Source organism: Podarcis vaucheri (genome assembly GCF_965113315.1).
Source record: "Podarcis vaucheri genome assembly, chromosome: 7".
NCBI lineage: Eukaryota > Metazoa > Chordata > Lepidosauria > Squamata > Lacertidae > Podarcis > Podarcis vaucheri.
Genome location: NC_138765.1, coordinates 55894350 through 55907867, shown reverse-complemented (window position 1 = coordinate 55907867; position 13518 = coordinate 55894350). Strand labels below are relative to the sequence as shown.

At 44.7% G+C, this 13518-nt stretch overlaps 1 protein-coding gene across 1 annotated transcript; it reads left to right on the top strand.

The window, feature by feature from the left end:
- The first annotated feature begins 3117 nt into the window (after positions 1–3117).
- Positions 3118–12155, top strand: KLHL36 (kelch like family member 36). The gene is made up of 5 exons (XM_082233396.1): positions 3118–3266; positions 6006–6087; positions 7098–8171; positions 9345–9502; positions 10635–12155. Exons 2-5 carry the CDS (start codon positions 6025–6027, stop codon positions 11188–11190), a joined length of 1851 nt encoding a protein of 616 aa, XP_082089522.1. The 5' UTR covers positions 3118–3266; positions 6006–6024; the 3' UTR covers positions 11191–12155.
- The last annotated feature ends 1363 nt before the right edge of the window (positions 12156–13518 follow it).

Genomic DNA, 13518 nt, shown 5'->3' with positions numbered 1-13518 from the left:
TCACATTTTAGGGTGGGACTCAATCACATATCAGCAATCTATGGTCATGCAATTATAGTCTGCAGAGAGGTCTTGCCTACAAACCTGCATAATATAAGGCTGGACTTTTCGTGATACAAAAAGTGATGGGGAAAACGCACTAGAAAATTTGGGGTGACACGCAACATCAGGTAACACATGTTCTCACAAACATCATCTAATCTCCCTACCAACAAATGGGGATGAATAAACAGGTCAGCTGGAAGTGCCATTCTACAAAATCCCACTTTATAGATATAAAACCACAGTCCTGAGGGGGAACCAAAATATGACATTCAGACAAATCTCATAACTATGCTATTGTGACAGGAGGAAATCATTGCAGCTCTTAGTAAACTCGGAATGGAGGTGAGATTTTTATAACCCTGAATGACAGTTTGAGCCTGTGATGTGCCTGCATCATATACTGTATTAAATGAAAACAACTTTATTGCATTCGTGTCCTGCTTGCAGGCTTCTCACAGGCCTCTGGCTGGGCAGCGTAAAAACAGGGTGCTGGACTAGATGGGCCCATTGACCTGACCCAGCAGGCTCCTCTTATGTTCTTACCTTCTTGAAAGACCTGCATTGGCTCCCAGTACGTTTCCGAGCACAATTCAAAGTGTTGGTGCTGACCTTTAAAGCCCTAAACGGCCTCGGCCCTGTATACCTGAAGGAGCGTCTCCACCCCCATCATTCTGCCCGGATGCTGAGGTCCAGCGCCGAGGGCCTTCTGGCGGTTCCTTCATTGCGAGAAGCAAAGCTACAGGGAACCAGGCAGAGGGCCTTCTCGGTAGTGGCGCCCGCCCTGTGGAACGCCCTCCCACCAGATGTCAAAGAGAACAACAACTACCAGAAATTCAGGAGACATCTTAAGGCAGCCCTGTTCAGGGAAGTTTTTAACGTGTGATATTTTATTGTATTTTTGGTTTTCATGGAAGCCGCCCAGAGTGGCTGGGGAGGCCCAGCCAGATGGGCAGGGTATAAATAATAAATTATTATTATTATTCTTAGGCTGAGTTTTTAAAAAAATAATAATGTATTTTTATTAAAGTTTTCTTGGTTTACAAAGGTATACACAATGTCTCTTTTTTCAAGTTACATTTTCCATAGGTCAGTTTCATTTGTTGAGACATTAGGGTTTACATTAGGAAGAAAAGGGGGGGGAGAGAGGTAGAGGGGGGAAAGGCGAGTGGGAGTGGGAGGCGATGTTTCTACTTTACTTAATGTATGTAAAGCTATCCTTGAAGTATAATTCTCCCACTTTGTTTCAGATGCAGCTATCTCCCTCTGCTGGTCTAGAATGTTTCCAGTCTCTATGATCCCAAGGCACTACAAAGAGGTATTCGGGGAACAGAAACCCAGGTACAGAATAATCTAAGCATGACGGTTGGCATCTAGGTTGCAGCAGAGATGATAGGGAATGGATAAATGTTTTAATGTATTTTTAATTTGTTGTTGGAAGCTGCCCAGAGTGGCTGGGGAAACCCAGCCAGATGGGTGGGGTAGAAATAAATTATTATTATTATTATTATTATTATTATTATTATTATTATTATTATGTGTCCCCCATCTTATGGAGCCTCTCAAAAGGCTCCGCTGAAACCACCTAGAAGGGACCTTTAAATCACGATTGAAAGCATGACCAATAGATAGAAGCAGACCAATTAAGTTCAAGGGAGCTGTCTCCCTATTTATTTTTATTCATTTATTTACTGGCACACATTTGGATCCCAGGCAGTCTCCCATGCAGGTACTGACCAGATCCACACCTGCTTAGCTTCAGCTATGTGGTGGCTTCTTGTGCCTTAAGCTTGGGTGTGCTTGGGATTGCAGCCACACAGTAGCAAAATCCTGAGCATGTTATATCAGTAGTTAGGTGCCGTTAAGGTCACTCTGGGATTTAGCTCCTGCAGCCTGTGCTTATCATTACTGTTAGACATTTGCATTTATGTTGTGTTCACATTTATGGCTTACAATGCTGGGAGGTCATTTTTGCTCTTCTACATTTAAAGCCATGTTTGTGGTGTTGTGCACATTAGAGAGGAGGTGGGCAGGTCTTCGCCTGATGCGCATGACCTTTTTTTGGTTTCCCTGCCCCAGGAACTCCTATTTATGAAGGAGTCATCTGCACATGTGCAATGGCTATCTCAAATTCACACAACATTCCTAAGGCTTAAGTTTTCTAGTTGTATTAAAGCTGGTTTGAGAGGCCCCCACTACCTGCACTTTCCAGAAACAAATGAAGATGTTTTTGGCCCAACAGGCTTTCCCAGAGGGATAAAACCATACCCCAATGTGATTTATGAAAAACAGTAAAAACAAACAAACCCAAGAACAATAAATACATTTAAAACAAGACTACCACAAGTGTCTACCTGTCCTGGTTTTAGTCTTGTTTTAAATGTATTTACTGTATTGTTCTTGGGTTTGTTTGTTTTTACTGTTTTTCATAAATCACATTGGGGTATGGTTTTAATAATAATAATAATAATAATTAATAATAATATAATACTGAGGATAGCTCAGTCAGCAGAGCATGAGACTCCTAATCTCAGGGTCCTGGGTTTGAGCCTGTTGGGCAAAAAGATTCCTGCCCCAAAAGGGAGTTGGACTAGATGACCCTCTTGGTCACTTCCAACTCTCTAATTCTATGATTCTAATATAATAATAATCCTGGCGGCATGGGAAAGTTTTCAGCAAGCATTTGAAGGTGGAAACAGAAGGCGCCTGCCAATCTCTCTTGGAAGAGCATGCCACAAGACTGCTTTATTATTATTATTATTATTAGTAGTAGTAGTAGTAGTAGTAGTAGTACTGTAGTAGTAGTTGTTAAAAAAAAAAGTGCAAAAGCTCTTCCTTGGCTGCAAACAGACGCTCTCTTGCCTCTACCCTCCCAGGCAAAGGAGAGAGGCGGCTTCTGCTTGCTGCTGCAGCCTGAGCGGAATTTCAATGCCCGAGGGAGACCTGACCTCTTTGCTGCAGCAGCGAAATCAGCTTTGCTTTCGCTCCGCGCTTTGCTCGCGCCCGATTTGGCGGAGAGGCGCAAACCCGAGTTAGCCCCACCCTATCTGCCAACCTCCTTGTCCCTCTCTCTCTCTCTCATTGGCGCGCTCCCCTTTCAATCTGGGCCACAGTTCCTGGATGATTTAAAAGACAGAGAGAGGGAGACATGGCTGCGAGAGGAAGAGGCGAGCAATGTAGCCTTTTCTGCGGCTGCGAGAGCGGCAGCGCTCCTGAGCCCTGCGGTAAGAGCAGCAGCAGGGCCCTCGGCGCCTCCTTGGGGAGATGCTCGGGGCGAAGCATGATGGGAAACTCCCGCTGCCTCGAGCCCCTGAGCCCAGCAGCAAACCCGCCTCACCATCGGCTGCCTCCCCCTACCCCGTGATGTTAATTGACTCTCAGCGTGGTTGGGCAGATTTGGGGTGACGACAGAGCTTTGGAAGCGTGGTGGAAAGTGTGTGTGTGTGTGTGTGTGTATATGTATATATATATGTGTGTGTGTGTGTGTGTGTGTGTGAAGGCCGATTCCCATTGGCTGTTTTCTGGGCAGGATATGCGTGTTGCAATCCCTTCCTGGGCACTTTTAAGATTGATGTTTTATTTTCCCCCAGCCACATGCTTACTGGGTTATCCCCCCCCCACTTATCCCCCCCATGCATTGGAGTTGCTGGATTTGAATTCCCCTTTCTGCCTCTTTCACCAACTTCCTTTCCCTATTTTCCTTTGGCTTTGCAGAACAGGCTCGGGTTTAGGACAAGCCAGGAGAACCTACTATTCCCTCCTCCTTTTCTGAAAGGGTCAGATTAATCAACTTTGTTAACTGTGCCCATTTATATTATGAGAGTAACCCCTATTGATATCAGAGGGACTTAGTCCCAAGTAAACAGGTCTGGGACTGCACTGTTAATTTCAAAACCTAAAAGCAAACTAACACATTAGTTTAGTGAAAATGTCATCCTTAACTGCCTAGAATGCTGAAATATTTGTTAAGGACATTTTCTTTTACATGTTTTGGTTTCAAATCTTCTTTTTACGCCTCTAAGGGCAATCCAAAATAGGCTTCAGTCCTATATGCAGTTACCTAGAAGGAAACCACATAGAACTGGGCTTGCTTGTTAATAGTGCGGTCCTATATATGTGTAGAGGGATGTGGGTGGCACTGTAGTCTAAACCACTGAGGCTAGCACTTGCTGATTGGAAGGTCGGCAGTTCAAATCCCTGTGACGGGGTGAGCTCCCGTTGCTCGGTCCCTGCTCCTGCCAACCTAGCAGTTTGAAAGCACGTCAAAAAGTGCAAGGAAATAAATAGGTGCCACTCTGGCGGGACGGTAAATGGCATTTCTGTGTGCTGCTCTGGTTTCGCCAGAAGCGGCTTAGTCATGCTGGCCACATGACCCAGTAGCCGTACACTGGCTGCTCCCTAATGGTCAGGGCTCCCTTTACCTTTACTCAGAAGTAAGTATTAAGTTTGATTTAAGTGGCTACAGAATTGGATACAGGATTGCAACTATTTTAGATAGATGATAGATAGATAGATACACACACACACACATATATACATACATACATACATACATACATACGTATATCTAAAGTCAGGATACATGACCCATTATTCCCCTTTTCTTCTTTAACCTCACAATAACCCTGTGATATAGGTTAGAATGAGAGAGAGAGACTGTCACTCAGTGAAATTTAGCTGAGGGGCAGTTGGATGCTGGGCCTTGACTAAACATGCCTCATTGGGCTGCACAGTTCTCTTGAGGAAATTAGTCTTCAGTGCAATTCTTTTTTAAAAAAAAATAGTATAAATTGGTTTAATTTTTAAGTGGAAAAAAACTACTATACATATATATATATATATATATATATATATATATATATATATATAGTGCTTCGTATGTTCCAGTTTACTCATTGCCCTCTTCTCACAAACTGATATTTTGGTTAAACTCTTATTACATGACTTATGCAAAAACAAGACTCACTGTGTTCAGTGCTGTTTATTCTTATAAACAGCATTGGATTGCAGTCTTATCTATGGCTAATTCTGTGTGTGTGTATGTGTGTCTAGATCTCTGGCCCCTGCTAAATTTATTCTCCTTAAAATTGTATTACTCTCATTCTATTTGTGCTAGTGGAAAGGCTGTGCCATGATTCCAAGGAATGATGTCAGGAATGAATGCACGTCCTCTCTGGCAGTTGAAATATTCTGCAAAGGGGGGGAAATGAATTGCCTGCCAAATAATGGTTGCCTTGGAAGGTGGTGGACTGTCCTTGGTTAAAGGATTTTAAGCAGAAGCTGGATTGCTACCTATTGCAGATGCTATAGCAGCAGATTTCTTGCATCAGCAAGTGGATAGCCTAGTTGACCTTTGTGGTTCTTTCTAACTTTATGATGGGGAAACCTTTTGGGAGCCTCCTGATTATGGCTAACCTGTCAATGAAACCTATGAGACTTTTGGTACAATCCTATATGTAGGAGACTACCTACTGCGTAGCAAAGGACCATAGCATAGCACTATAAATTGATTAAGCTGTTGTCCTGAGCTTGCAAAACTTTTCATATCCTTAAAAACAATTTCATTTTCACTTCTTTATTGCACTGAAGAGGATGGCATTTGCAGCCTGCAGTTTTAAACAATATTATCTATTTAAAAAACAACATTGGAGGTAAATTTTTATCTGATTAAAAAGTGTTTCTTTATTCAATCGTGGTTTCGATCCTATACCCACATCCCCTTGAACTCAGTGGGGCTTGCTCCTTGGTAGGGCCCCACCCACTTTTCAGTTGGGTCCCACCCACTATTGGAATTCCGTGTGGCCCTCAGCCCCAAAAAGGGTTTCCCCACTCCAAATCTAAGCAACTGACTAAAGTTAAAACTTAAACTTAAACTTCTAGGCCCCCATGATTAGAGTTCATCTTGCTTTCTCTTTCAAAGGTGACTGGGTTGTTAATTTGTTTTTTGTTTTCCACACTCATAGGACTGCAAGAAGCTGCACAATGATGGAAGGAACAAGACAAGCAAGGATTTCTCGCCCACACAAGATAAGCGAATCCTCAAAGGTCTGCGACTTTTTGCATGTATTGCTTGTTACGTTGGCAGACTGGAAATTCTCCCACAGATATGGGAGACTTGCATTTCTCTGTTTAATACCCCAGAATTAATGCCCATTTTACATGTGGAATGTAGTGGTTTTCAAATTATATATGAAAAGAACCTCTCCTGTTTTCCACGTGTGCTGATTTATTCGCAGGTCTCTTGCCCAAGAAAAAGAAACAGGGATGGTTGCTTTTAGAAGTTGCTTTGATCCATAAATGTCTAACTCTAGTTCATAGTGCTGTTGTCTGATGAGGAGACCAGTGTCTCTTAGGAAGCTGCTATATATTGAGCCAGACCATTCATTCATCTAGCTTACTGCAGTTCTTACTGGCTGGCAACAGCTCTCCAGGGTTTCAGACAGGGTCGTCTCCCAACCCTACTTGGAGATGCCAGGGACATTCTGCCTGGAAAGCATGTGCTCCCCTTCTGAACTAAGACCCTTCCCAAGAGACATAGGAAGCTGCCATATTGGTCAAACCATTGGTCCTTGTACAGAGTTTTCTCCCAGTTCTACCTGGAGAAGCTGGGTATTCAACGAGGGACTTTCTGCATTGCATAGCATCCACTCTGAGATGTAGCTCTCCTGAACTGCCCAGGAGAGGGGCAAATGGCCAACCTGGAACTGCAGGGCTTTGTGTGAGCCCCTGCCTAATTCCAGGCATATACCAGGAAGGTGGCGGCCAGTTAAGATCATCACTACCCAGCATTTTCTCTCTCCTAAGATAACTCCATACTGTATTTGCTTTTTCTCCTCCCTCCCTCTTGATTCTCCCATAAGAAAGAGATGGAAGGGCGGTGGTCTTCTTAAGAGATAAACAGAGAGAGTGTGAGGTGGCTCTGGAACCACTCCCTGTGCTGCCATGTTGCTCCCAAAGGATGACCTCCGAGGGAGCGTGGCCCTCTGCCAGATAAATTCATAGATTTATTACCCCTCAGGTGAATAGCAATTTGACACCCATTCTCTTCCTTTCAGGTATACAAATGGGCTGACCACTCCAGCCTAGTTCTTCAGAGCTTGAACGAACAGAGGCAACGGGGCCTCTTCTGTGACGTCGTTCTGGTTGCAGACGAGCAGAGGGTCCCCGCCCATCGGAACATTTTAGCGGTCTGCAGTGACTATTTCAACTCAATGTTCACCATTGGGATGCGGGAAGCCTACCAGAAAGAGGTGGAGCTCTTTGGAGCATCCTACGTTGGCCTCAAAGCCATTGTGGACTTCCTGTATGGGAGCGAGCTCTCCCTCGATGGTGGCAACATTGATTACATTTTGGAAACTGCCCACCTGCTGCAGATCTGGAAAGTGGTTGACTTCTGTTGTGAGTACCTGGAGAACGAGGTCAACGAGGAGAACTACTTGTACCTGCACGAGCTGGCCTCTCTCTACAACCTCAGGCGCCTGGACTTGTACATCGATTCCTTCATCTTGAGGAACTTTGGCACGCTGTCTTTCACGCCACACTTCCTGCAGAACATTTCCATCCAGAAGCTATGCCAGTACCTGGGCAGTGACGACGTCCAGCAGGAATGTGAGCATGACTTGCTGCAGGCCGCGTTGCAGTGGCTGACGCAGTCCCCAGAGAGGGAGAGGGAGGCCTACTCCGTCTTGGAAAACATCCATTTCCCCTTGATACCAAAGAGCGACCTGCTGCACCGCGTCAAGCCGGCCGTCTGCTCCCTCCTCTCAAAAGAAACCAACTGTGAGACCTTCGTCGAAGAGGCGGTCCACTACCACAACAATGTCGCGGCTCAGCCGGTCCTTCAGAACAAGCGGACCACTCTCCGCACGAGTGACGAAAAGCTCCTCTTCGTCGGCGGGGAGGTGTCGGAAAATTGCTTGGAGCTGAGTGACGACACCTGCTTCCTGGACACCAAAACGGGGCAGTGGGTGAGGGAAACACCGCTCCCTGCTCCGCGGAGCCACCACTGCGTTGCAGTGCTCGGAGGGTTCATCTTCATTGCTGGAGGAAGCTTTTCACGTGACAATGGCGGGGATGCCGCCTCCAATCTTCTATATAGGTATGACCCTCGGTGTAACCACTGGATAAAGGTGAGGCTTCAGCTGCAATGGGCACATATATGTTCTTGTAAAATTTTATGCTTTTAGCAGAAGGTAAAAGACTTCTGTCCTTAAAACATGAAAACCAAGGAGTGCAGCCATCTGTGCAGCAATGCTTATGCTGTGAACTGTGGAATCTGGTTTCCATATTGCAATATATCATGCCCCTCCAGATTCAATGGAGGCGGGGGGAGCAGTTTCTTAGCATTCATGGTGGCGCATAGAAGACTGAGAAAATGAGGCACTGTTCTCTAAGAAAGGTCAGAAATTGGGGCGAGGGGTGGTGTTGGAGCTTTGATAGGCAGAGAGTGCCTTGTATGGCTTGTGAGTCTGGGTAGAGGTAGACTTTACCTGTTGCAAGCACATGCATAGAGATGTTTGTGGAGTAAGAAAATAACAAAGCAGTTTATTATAGGAAGTAAGTAACTCAAAGAGCTTGGGAGGCCCTGAGTACTGAAAAGATTGTGTACCCCCTCCTAGTTAATTCAAAATACTAAACCACAAAATAAAATTAAAAAATTCAAAATAAAGCAAAACTTACATTGTATATTAAATTAAAATAGCTTCTTTCTAGAGTTTTTCAGTACAAAATTCTGAATAAATTCATCAAAGCTTTTTTACATTTTTTAAATACAAGTGTCAAATTCTTCCTCCTTGATGGTTCCAACAATCTCTCCCCTGTAGCAAGTCACTTCTATTTTACTAACTCCTTGATTTCCTGTTCTCATCAAGAGAGATGTTCAAGTGAGGATGGGGTTTGGGTGCCTCTCTGTAAATGGACACATCTGTTATGGAATTAATCAGGCTTCCTGAAGATATCTTTCTTCTGATATGGTTAGAATAGCCTAATCTAGACATGACCAACTCCTTTATCTTGCATTGTTGTGAGCCAATCTGTTTTCTAGAGTATTGCCTGGCCATCAAAAATATATTTGGCTGTAAGTTAATTTAGAATATGCAGGGAATGATAAAAATAAATTTAAGGAACCTCAGAAAGAGGAGGAAGGAAGTCAAGTATTGGAATGTTAAAATGACTGTAAAACTATTGAAATGAATGTAACTGAAAATCATAAAAAATGATACATACATACATACGTGTGTATGTGTGTGTGTGTCTATATATGACTATTCAGGTATGTCGTGGGGCTTCCTTTTCTTTCACAGCTTGCTTCCATGAGGCAGCGTCGTGTAGACTTCTATCTGGCTGCCATCAAGGGCATGCTAGTGGCTGTCGGTGGAAGGAACGAAAATGGAGCGCTTTCATCTGTTGAGATCTACAGCCCGGAGAAAGATGCATGGACCTATGTAGCAGGCTTGCCAAGGTAACATGGATCAGGATCTGGAGACAATCATTCACATGGGGGTGTATATGTGAACCTCAGGTCTGGGGGCCAGATCTGGCCCTCCAAACATCAATATCAATCCTCCCCAAGCCATGTCCCTGCTTTGCAGTTGTCAAGTATGTGTATAGTGTATGTGTGTTTCACCTCTTGCCATGGCCGCTAGTGGCAGGTGAGCCCTGGAAGGCTTTCCAGAAGGGAATGGGGTCTCAGGCTGAAGATTACCCCCCACCCTTGCTTTATTTTGGCTTTCACTCAATCCAGCACCCTCTGTATGTTCTTGGAGTATAACTACCATCCTCCCTGGCCGCTGGTCATGTTGGCTGGGGCTGGTGGAAGTTGGGAGTCCAACAAGGTACCAGGTTGGGGAAGGCTGTTTTATGTTGCAAAAAGAACAATGTGAGTTTCCTGGAAAAAGTTGCAAAATTAAGTGGTTTGCTTGTTGCCTCTTACTTATTGTGGTGGCAATTCAAAGGAAAAGCTGTAAGGATCCTCAGACTGTCCAGGGGCAAAGTGGAATTTGATCTCTTGGCTTGCAGAACTCAGCAGTAACCGGGAGTCATGGCAGTGGAATCCAGCAGAGACCGGGTCCATGTGGGAGGCCATGGCACACAAGAGAAGCAGAGTTTTTTGTCTGTATTTCCTCAAACAAAGGGGGCATTGCATAGGGGTTGTGGACAGTAGGCAGAGGCTTAGAAAGCCTCAGGTCACCTCCAGCCCCGCTAAAGGGCAAGTCGGTCACTAGGAGGTCTACTTGGTGCTGAGAGCCAGGAGCCTTGGAGAGGTGCATGGGAGGCTGAGGTTGAAAAGACTTTACCTCCAGCCTTCATAGGAGAAAGTGGGTCACTAGGAGCTCTCCTTGGTGCTGAAAGTAAATGTCCTGCTTTTCTGCATTGTGTGGGCCCCTACTCAGGACCAGAACACCATTAGTGTTGTATCCTGTAGGCTATTATTATTACCTCTCCCACCACTATTACTTTTACGATAACAGTACTTTATAGTTTAGTAGGATTTCTAAAGTATTCATCTTGATTGAAAGGGCTTCCTTCTGGACCCTGAAGGGAACCCCACAATTGATTATATCTTTCCCCCTCCCCCTTTCTTTCTGTCCTAGGTTTACTTATGGCCATGCTGGCGCAGCCCACAATGATTTGGTTTATATATCAGGAGGCCACGATTACCAAATTGGCCCCTATCGCAAAAATCTGCTCTGCTACGATTATCGCACCGACGTGTGGGAAGAGAAGAGGCCGATGATCACCGCCCGCGGATGGCACAGCATGTGCACCTTGGAGGATGACATTTACTCCATTGGTGGCAGTGATGATTACCTCGAAACGATGACCCGCTTTGACATTTTGGCTGTGGAGTCTTACAGCCCACAGTGCAATCAGTGGACCAGAGTGGCACCCTTGCTGCAAGCCAACAGTGAATCTGGAGTGGCCATGTGGGAAGGCAAGATCTACATCCTTGGAGGCTATAGCTGGGAGGACACTGTCTTCTCCAGAACCGTCCAGGTGTACAACAAAGAGAAGAACAAGTGGCAAAAAGGAATTGATCTTCCAAAAGCAATTGCTGGGGTTTCTGCTTGTGTGTGCGCGTTAAAACCAAGATCAGAAGAGAAAAAGAAAAGGCCAAAAATGAAACGGCATCAGAATCAAGGGAGATGACAAACTTTTGGGCAGTTCAGCCATGGAAAAAGAATGTGTACCAAACCTCTAATCATATTTTATATAGCATTGTAAACGTCTTTGGAAACTTTCATAAAACTACAACAAAGGGTTCCTCCCACCCCCTTGTCAGTTGGACTGGGTGATTTCTGATGATGAAATATCTACATGGTTCCAGGAAAGGCAGTTGAATGTTAATGTCATATTGTTCTTGGGACTGTCATTATTGAACAAAATCCAGTAGAAGAAATGGTAAAATGTATGTAGAAAATGGTGGTTGGGAACATCTGTTAAAGAAATCAAAGGAAGGAGACAGGAGTTGAGAGAAAAGCAGGTTGTCCTAAAAAAACCGGAACGGTAATTCAAAGAGTTGTCCTTCAATTCTCACTCATCCAGTGTAGCTACAAGTTGGGAGGTATGCCTTTAATTGTGGGCAATATGTGTGTTCCCTATTCAGACAGAAGTATGAGGAAAGCATTGAAGTGAGAGCGAAGTGAGGGTTACTTGTGTTTAAAAATTCAGGTGTGCCGAGTATTAAAAGCTGCATTTGCTAAAGTCTCCCAAGCTTGAATGGGACATTGTTCTGGAGTAAGTAACTGGTATATTCCAGCAACTGGGTTGGTTACCTGAAACAAGGAAACATTGCTTTTGTCTCCTGCTGCATTGAGGCCCTTGTCACTTGTCTTTGGCTTGAATGGTCCATCTGTGTCCATCAGCCAGTATGTTTATTTTATACACATGTACTACTGTAACATTTTATAAGAACTTAAATGCTGCCATTTGGATGGAGTCTCAATGACATGGTGGGGAAGATTCCCCCTCCCACTCCAGACAATGAAAGTCTGTTTTCTAAGAGTTTTTGAAACCTTTTGTATCATTTTTTAAATGAGACACATTTTTGCTAATACCTAGCCTGTAACTTGTCACCTGGTTTGTTAATTACTCTTAAAGCTTCCGATGCATAATTATAGTCCTGTCATTTCTGTTCGGGAGTGTGTTACACTGGGGCTTTCCCAGGCAGTGTGGATAACTTTGTTGTGAAATCTTGCCTTGGAAAAAGCAGTTACATACCTTTGCATTGTCAGGTGGCTAAAGGTAAAGGGACCCCTGACCATTAGGTCTAGTCGTGACCGACTCTGGGGTTGCAGCGCTCATCTCTCTTTATTGGCCAAGGGAGCCGGCGTACAGCTTCTGGGTCATGTGGCCAGCATGACTAAGCCACTTAGAATCATAGAATCATAGAGTTGGAATAGACCACAAGGGCCATCGAGTCCAACCCCCTGCCAAGCAGGAAACACCATCAGTGCACTCCTGACATATGGTTGTCAAGCCTCTGCTTAAAGACCTCCAAAGAAGGAGACTCCACCACACTCCTTGGCAGCAAATTCCACTGTCGAACAGCTCTTACTGTCAGGAAGTTCTTCCTAATATTTAGGTGGCGAACCAGAGCAGCGTATGGAAACGCCATTTACCTTTCCACCGGAGCGGTACCTATTTATCTACTTGCACTTTGACGTGCTTTTGAACTGCTAGGTTGGCAGGAGCTGGGACTGAGCAATGGGAGCTCACCCCGTTGCGGGGATTCAAACCGCCAACCTTCTGATTGGCAAGTCCTAGGCTCTGTGGTTTAACCCACAGCGCCACTGGTGACTACCATTCTTCTAAAACAAGACCAGTTTGCCAGCCTAACCGAAAGGCGAATGCGCTATCAAATACCTTTCTAAGTAACAGTACTTTCACAAGTCCTAATTACATAAGAGCATATGCAGAGCCTGCTGGATCAGGCCAACAGTCCTTCTAGTCCAGCATCCTGTTCTCATAGTGACCAACCAGATGCCTGTAGGAAACGTGCAAGCAGGACCCTAGCACAAGAGCATTGTCCCCTCCTGCAGCTTCCAGCAACTGGTATTCAGAAACATTATTGCCTACAACCATTGAGGCAATTGAGGCAGTGAGTTCCATAGTTTAACTATGTGCTGCGCGGAGAAGTACTTCCTTTTATCTGTCCTGAATCTCCCAACATTGGATCCCTATAAGTTCTAGTGTTAGGACAGAGGGAGAAAACCTTTGCTCCATCCACTTTTTTGAGCCCACCCAGAGTCAAATATGTCTATACACTAAAGCAGGCATGTCTAACAGGTAGATCGCGATCTTCTGGTAGATCGTGGGGTGTTCCTGGTAGATCTCTGGCCCCTCAGTGATCTCGTTACAAAAAAGCAACAACTTCGGCTTACAAAAAAAGCTCCACGACTTTGGGTAGATCACTGCCAGTCTTTTTACGACAATGGGTAGATCACTGCCAGTTTTTTTTAATACTGTGAGTAGATC